Here is a 7,804-nt window from a genome sequence, read left to right as displayed (position 1 = left end):
GCTGCAACTGCACAAAGGCCACCAAGGGTACCTGCTACCTCTGCACCTGCACCAATTCCTCCTCCAATAACAAGTGTGTCAACACAGACAGCTTCTAGGTCAAGGAAAAGGGCAGCTCCAGCTACAACAGCAGTACCACCACCTCTCAAGAAGAGCAGGCCCAACACCTCTTCTTCAACACTAGTACCACCTCCCAAGAAGAAGAACACAACTATTTCTGGCAATGGATCAAGGTCTTCTCCAGCAAAGAACACAAGGTCATCAAGGTCTTCTCCAGCAAAGAACACCAGGTCAGCTGCTGCCAATAGAGCTGGCAATGGATCTTTCATTGCTCCTAGACAATCTGCTACAAGTGCTGTGCAGGATGGGTCAAAGAGGGTCAGGAAGCCATCTGGGAGGCTGAAAGATTACTTTTATGCAAGTGGTAACTAGCTGAAGTGGTTGAACTACTCTGTATGCAAGTGCACTGTTTGATTTGGTTTGTCATAACACTGCCTCACTAAGTACTTGATGCTGTACTGTTTGATTTGGTTTGTAATATGGTACTTTATGTGGATTCTGCACTTGTCTGCAACTTCAATTCATCTGCAACTTTTATCTATATGTGGATTCAACACTTGATAAATTGATGGTGCTGCTGACCAAGTGCATACATTTATTCAGAAACATCCAAATGCATACATTTATTCAGAAACATCCAAATGTTACATAAATAGAAAGATAGTCTCATAGATTACATCCAAATCTCACAAATACTACCAAAACTATCTCTCAAATTGACTTACAGATAGCTAGAAAGATAGATTACATCCAAATCTCACAAATATCAGTCATAGCGCTCAAAGAAACGGACCCACTTGGCCCTAGTTGCTGGATGAGGAGCCATGACTGCCCTCATCCTTGCCCACCTAATTATCTCCATGAATGACCTTCCCCTGCCGCCAGTGAAAACCAGCTCTAGTTCTTCATCATTGCACTTCTCCAGTACCTTGTTGGAGAGTCGGCGGTTGAACTCCTCTTGCTGCTCATCCTGGGCCGCCTCTAGTGCCCTCTGCCTGCGCCGCCTCCTCCTCCTCCTCTGTGCTGCTGCTGCTGTCCTAACCTCCACAGCCTCCCCCTCTTCCTCTGTGACATCTCCCATGTCAGGATCCATCTGTGGTTTTCTTTTGGGTGGCGGCTGGTGGAGTAACTGGGAAAGGGTGGGGGTGGGGAGGGGTTTATATTGACAGATGGATGGGGTTGGGTTTAGCAGGCCTAGGGTTGCATTTGGTCAAAGACTAGTGGGCCAATAAGCCCAAATACCCACAGAAATAATATTAGTAGGCTAACAAATAACATATAAAAGATATAAGATCAAGTTGAACACTTAATAGCATACATTCTACATTTCCACAACTTAGTAGCATAAGAGATCCATTTGCACTACTTAATAGGTGATCCATTACAACTTAACAACATAGGAAATAAGGTTCTTGCACTAGGTTAAACTTCACATTCCCCCAAAATGTACACCCATAATCACTTGCAGTCATGCCAGGCCACATCCTTATATAAAGGCCTTTGGATGTACTTACTTCACCAAGATCAAGCTTCAAGACTCAAGGATGGCCTTGATTTGCTCTAACTTCTCCTTGCTGCCGTACCCTTCTTTCAGCAGCTCAGCAACCACAAGCTCAAGCTTTGCCTTCTCCTTCTTAAGAACATCTCTGTCAACTTCAACAGCCTTCATAGCCTTCCTGGTGTTCTTGATGATATCAGCTTGGCTCTGCAAAATGCACCTCTGCTCTTTTGCAAGTTTGAGCTTTTCCATCTGCACCTCCAACATAGCTTTCTCCTCTAACTCCTTCTTCTTCTCAAGTTCTTCCTCCTCCACTTGTTTTTGGTACACCTTCTTGTCCACCCTACCATCCTGCCAATCAAACATCTTGGATACATCATCAACAAGCTTGGTGTACTCAATGCAAAGCTTGCCATTTTCAGTCCTAAGCTTGGCCAACTCCCTTTCATGTTCACTCTTAAGCCTGGCCAACTCCTTCTCAAACTTCTCCTTGTCCTGTACCCTTCCAAAGTTCTGCTCATGGAACATCTCCCATAGTTTGCACAAACATCTCTGAAGAACAGTTGGCCAAGGCCCATCAACCCACTCTACAACACCACAATTCACACCATTTCCCTGCATTTGTAAATGTGATAAGACTATGGCCCCACTCTACAACCTACTTGATAAACTTGAGATTTTCTAACTATGAATAACATAAATGAGATATGATAAGTTATTACAATGCCATGATTAAGTTACCAAAGTGACAAAAATACATATGTGACTGTCATATCAAACAAAATGCTACATCATATCAAACATCACTGAACATCCATAACAGAAAACTTAATGGGCATCTAACCTGGACTGGGCAACCATAGAAACGCCTTCCTGTTACAGGCCCTTCAAAAGCAACACGCTTAATAGGCCTCAGTTGGTGCAGAATGCACTTGGGATGAGCAAGCTCAAGTTGGCCACAGAAAAGGGGCTCCACAGTGGTGTCTGGTTCCTCCTGCAACCATAATAACCAACAAACACTGGTTTCAATCTCCACTCAATACCAGAATCAACAAGCACTGTTCTTTAAACCTGATCACTAAAAAAATCTCCAAATCAGCATGAACCCTAACACTGTACAGAGATGAACCCTAGGTTACCTCAATCCTACAATCAAACCCCACCCTCACTAATCAAGAACAGTATCACACACACAACAACAACACTACACTCAGCAACATCCATGGCTAGAGCCTAGGGCTACTAGCACCTAACCCTAACCCTAACCCTAGGTGGCAAAGAACTTACCATAAGTCCCATGTCCATGCTGACAACCTCGCACTCCTCCTCCGAGCTGGTTTCCTCGTCGTTCCAGGAAGGCATTGCGGCAAGGAGGTCGACGGCCACCGGCCTCGAAGACGGCGAGCGGCGGCGAGCTCGTACTGGAGCAGAGGAGTGAGAGCAGGGGAGTGAGCGAGCGAGCACGAGAGCGCCCGACCGACCGAGCGGTTATTTAACCCAGTTCCGACCGGGCCGGTCGGCTAACGGCCGTTAACGGCCGCGCCGTGAGCGCGCGTGGCCACGTGGGCTGACAGATGGGCCCGGTCCGTCAGAAAACGGGTTAAATCGCTAGTCACCGCGGGTTTGGGTTTTTTGAAACAGCGGACCGCGCGTTCGGTAGCTTTCTGAGAAAAATTAAAAAATGGTAGTTTTTTAAAACCAAAGCCTGTAAATTAGTAGTTTTATGCTATTTACTCTGGAAAAACACATGTACGCTACCCCTAGGTGTACTGCAGAAAGGTACCACTCTTTCGTACATCAACTGATATATGAAGGTTGCTCATGGCGACAAAGTCCCATATTTCCTCGCAGGATTTAGCAGCGACAACTCGTCGCTAGTCCGGCCAAACAAGTTTCGGGTCGGGACAACTCTCACTGCATCAACAAGAGTGCGATCTACTGTACTACTGTACTGTAATTTACAGGAAGTCAGGGACAGGGTGTGGGGAAAAATTGCGTCCGTATCCTAGCTTGTGCTGTAGACATGTATGGACACTCTGATCAGAAGAAACAGAACAGATGGAGGATGGATCTTTACTACTGTACGTACTATCGACGAAAATGATTTTATGTACTCTCTTTTGTTTGTGCACAGCCATTGCATGTCTCAAAGGCTCAAACATCCTCGGCGTATCTGGCGCTGGCGGCCGTGTGGTCGTCCTCCCGGAGCAGGAACAGGCCGTCGGCCGGGCCCTTGGCCCGGTCGTCGAACCGCTCGGACAGGAAGAAGCTCCGGAGGGAGTTGAGGTTCCACGGCGCGTCCACCTCGACGGCGAAGGCGGCGCGCACGGGGCGGTGGTCCGACAGCCGCGACTCGCACCGGTCGTACCGGGTCTGCCTCAGGCCCGCGCCGCGCCACAGCACGCGGTCGCACCACGCCGGCGCGCGCCGCTTCAGCTTGTCGCCCTTACTCCCCAGCTGCGCGCAGCCGTAGTAGGCGTCCGAGTTCCGGTGGTACTTGTACGTCGGCGAGAACGTGATCGCCCCCTCGTTCCACCCGTTGAACGTCCCTCCTTCCGACGACACCTCGCCCCGCAGCTGCAAAAGAACAACCAAATCACCCATAAGTTTTTACTAAAAGTTTGAAATTTGAATTTGAATTTCCTCGTGTTTTGTAATAAGTTGGATAGTTGTGTGCTGGTTGAATTTGTACCTGGTCGTTGTCCAGGAGCGTCTTCCAGTCGTGCCGCTCCACCAGCAGCCTCGTCTTGGCCTCGGGCAGGGAGATCCGATAGTTGAGGTCGCCAAGCAGGATCACCCGGCTGCGCAAGAGTACAAACAGTAAGAAACTATACTGGCACACCGGGCCGGTCAAGGTCTACCGCATCAGCATGCATGCATGATCACCACTTGGTCCCGAGCCGTCTTTGTCAGGGGCGCCGGCCGGTGAAATTAAGCATTCTGATTGTGGAAACTTGCAGTTACCGTCGCTATTAAGAGGATATTTCATACTACCACTTCCCTGGATCACCGGTCTGGCATAGAAAATAAGATACGACGCATTCACTCTGGCTACTTGCTGGAGTAGTTAATATTATTAGTCGTGCGTGCCTACGTGCATGCAGTGACATGATCAATACGTGTGTACAGTGGTAAACTGGCTGGCTGGCAAGTAACCCGATGCTGAACGGCAAATACCTGCCCTTGATTTACCGGTGCCGTGGACGGTGCAACCACCGGATAAGACAACGACCGCGGTGGTGAGCTCGATCAAATCGTGGCTGTAACCGGCAAGGACGGCGGCCGTTGATATTTCCCTCGCTTAATACTCGGCCGGTCAACGGCGACAAAACCGGCAGTACGATGTGATGCATTCTATAGTACGTTCTACTAGTGTACTGCTGATTTTTTTTGCAGGCTGATGCCCTCTCCAGCCTTACCAAATGTTGGCAAGGGTGGGCTTGCCAATTTTTTGGCCAACTGTTTGGCAAATATACTTATGTGAGAGGAATGGGTGTACGCCCATTACCCATAGGCAGCCCATTCTTTGGCATGGGCAGCAAACCAAACGGACTTGATCGACTTGCGGCACGCACGAAAATAATGCTGGGCGATGTACTTACTCGTGATCTAGAATCTTGTGGGGCGTGGCGAGTGACGGGGAGGAGGAGGAGCAGTGGCGCCGCGGGAAGCTCGTCCGCCGGAGGATCTCCGCGGCGTCGGCGTTGCGGTGCGCCTCGTCGCCCTCCCTGCCGCCGGACGCGAGGTGGCAGCACACGAAGCAGAAGCTCGTGTCACGCAGCCAAAACCTCACGGACACGGCGCCCTGCACAGAGTTGAATCTCATGTTAGTTGCCGCCGATGTATCCTCGTATTCGTATACTCCCCAAGCGCGCGCATGTCTGTCTGTATGCACGTAGGGTAGGGCATGCACGCACGCACCTTGTTGCCGAGGCAGCCCATGACGCCGCAGCCGACGCAGGAGACGCTGGGGCGGCGGACGAAGCGGCGGAGGTCGCCGCGGACCCAGACGGTGAGCAGGATGCCCACCATCTGCTTGCTCACCACGCACCGGAAGTCACGCGACTGCAGGCCGCCGGCGCCGTCCCTCACCGGGTGCACCTTCTGCTTCTCCCCTCCCCCGGTGGCGCCCGGCGACGGCGACGGCGACGACCGGTTCAGCGCGGCCCGCACCAGCTCGTTCCACCGCATGCCGATGCGGTTCTTGTCCGCGCCCAGCACGTTCCGCGCTCTCAGCGGCACCACCTCCTGAAATCTGCGCATGCCATCTTGTTACTAACCATGCATCCACAAGCCTATGCCGCATGAGCGTCGAGGTCACTGCTCGCTTGGTAATTTCTACGTACGTACCCGAGGACGTAGATGTCGTAGGTGCCGTTCCTGGTGTCGAGCCAGTCGGACAGGTCGAGGTCGTCCGGTGGCGCCACGCCGCCGACGTTCCACGTGCTCGCGAACAGCCTGGTGGATCGATCCATGAACGCTCAGTGGCCGGCCAACAATAAGAAAAACCAGCATGCACTCCCCGCCACGACGCAAGTTGGGGTGATGATGATCTACTACTAGCTAGAGCCTAAGCATGGCGGTTGGTGGTCGCTGATTGAGCTAGCAGACAGACATGTATGCATGCACGCACGCACATACCTGTACTTGAGCGTCTTGTTCCGCTGCTGCGGCCGCGGGCGCTTCACGCAGCGCTGCGCGTCGGCGTCGGGGCTGCCGCACCCGTCGAACTCCTCCTCCGCGGCGCCGGCGGCCGCCGGGAAGTCGGCGACGAAGGCGTGGCTCCCGGAGGGCTTCCTGAAGAGCTTGTTGGCCACCAGCCTCGGCCACAGAACCTGTCCGCCACCATATGCACAGAGCAAAGTTAGCTACATGCTCCAAAGCTAGCTAGGGCCGGGATAAAGCGGATCGAGAGGGTACGTGATGCCTACCTCCGCCTGGCTCTGATTCTCCAGCATGGTGAGGTCGAGCGCGTGCACGCACCGTGGCCAGCAGGCTAGCTTAGCTATCGCTAGGTCCTCCTGGGCTGTGCTTGTGCTAAGTAAAGTGGAATGGAGGGGAGGGAAACGTTGGACGGGGTAGGCAAAGCGGGCTTAAATAGGCCGCGATCGGGACGCTACGCGACGGGGAGCCAATAGACAAATCGTGCCACTACGCTTGGGTGGATGTGACCGGATGTCGATCAGTGTACGCCTTGCACTGCATGGTGCCCGATGCGGTGACGGGAGACGGGAAGAAAGGGGGAGGATCGGTCGCGGTGACAGTGGGGATAAAAGCCGCCTTTTGAGCCTCGATCTCTAGGTGGTCAAAGAGGAGTGGGATCACGGTGAGGTGAAGATAAACTAGATTTTTCGGGGGACCAACGGGCCGGAGAGAAGCTGCTCATTCAGCCACAGTTGTGGTGGACTGGCGTACGCTGGCTGGCTCTGGTGCATGCTAGCAAAACTCCTATGTCCAGCTAAGGCACTGGTGTGCTGTTGCCGCGAAAGTGAGTCCATCCAACGCCTACTGACTAGTGACTGTCAGCTTCGTTTGGAGAGTTGCTCTTGATCGTTTTCAGTGTGCTTTTGTTTGGGGTTAGGAAAAGGGTTCCAGTCTGGTAGTGTTCTGGGAATTTTGTTAGAATACAATTTGTATTAGGATTAAGACTTCTACTCGGTTTGTAATAAGGCTAGGTCAGATGTGGCTTGGCTCTTATATATACTTCTTGTACCGGCACAATATTGTATCAACAATTATTCAATACAATTCTACATGGTATCAGACTTTCGATCCTAGGGTATGGCTAACCCGCCAGCCCCGCTACCGCTGCCGCCGCCCGGCTACCTCGAGCGGCGCACTGCTTCTCCTCGCCCGCCTGCGCCGACGCCGCCGCCGTCACCTCCACCAACAGCACCTCCTCAACCATCCGGCTGGCGTCCAAGTCCCAACTACCGGGGCAAAAACCCTAAGTCGCCGCAGTTCTGCATGGCGCCCGCTCCTGCCCCACCCCGGCTTCACCAACGGCACCACCACCGCCCTCGGCTTCAACATCGCCCGAATGGCGCCCATCTCCTGATCCATGGACAGGGCTAGTCCCGGCGTGGCCTATGCCCTGGTCTGCCCCTACGTCATATGGTGCCCCGCCTGCCTGTACCGGTGGCTAGCAGCCCGGTGCTCGCCCTCACACCGACGCGCCCATCCTCGCGCCCCAACAGCCGACGGCCGCGTACCACGCTGCTCCGTCCTACGCGCCACCGATCTACA

The 7,804-nt window shown here is 52.8% G+C and overlaps 1 protein-coding gene across 1 annotated transcript; it reads right to left on the bottom strand.

The window, feature by feature from the left end:
- Positions 1-3,362: 3,362 nt before the first annotated feature.
- On the bottom strand, positions 3,363-6,814 carry LOC109737361 (type IV inositol polyphosphate 5-phosphatase 9). Its single transcript, XM_020296507.4, has 7 exons — positions 6,490-6,814; positions 6,200-6,393; positions 5,909-6,016; positions 5,480-5,813; positions 5,161-5,363; positions 4,251-4,359; positions 3,363-4,135 (listed from the first exon to the last, which is right to left on the bottom strand). Exons 1-7 carry the CDS (start codon positions 6,514-6,516, stop codon positions 3,713-3,715), a joined length of 1,398 nt encoding a protein of 465 aa, XP_020152096.1. The 5' UTR covers positions 6,517-6,814; the 3' UTR covers positions 3,363-3,712.
- Between the last annotated feature and the right edge of the window lie 990 nt (positions 6,815-7,804).

This window comes from Aegilops tauschii, chromosome 4 (genome assembly GCF_002575655.3).
Source record: "Aegilops tauschii subsp. strangulata cultivar AL8/78 chromosome 4, Aet v6.0, whole genome shotgun sequence".
NCBI classification, from domain to species: Eukaryota; Viridiplantae; Streptophyta; class Magnoliopsida; order Poales; family Poaceae; genus Aegilops; species Aegilops tauschii.
The sequence above is the reverse complement of the archived record's forward strand: the minus strand, read 5'-3'. Positions and strand labels throughout refer to the sequence as shown.

Excerpts from the sequence above, each read along its gene's own strand:
- LOC109737361 (XM_020296507.4), bottom strand. The coding sequence starts at position 6,516 with ATGCTGGAGAATCAGAGCCAGGCGGAG. Across the intron at positions 6,017-6,199 it reads AACAAGACGCTCAAGTACAG|GCTGTTCGCGAGCACGTGGA; the intron begins GTATGTGCGTGC and ends TCGATCCACCAG. Across the intron at positions 4,360-5,160 it reads CACAAGATTCTAGATCACGA|CCGGGTGATCCTGCTTGGCG; the intron begins GTAAGTACATCG and ends ACTCTTGCGCAG.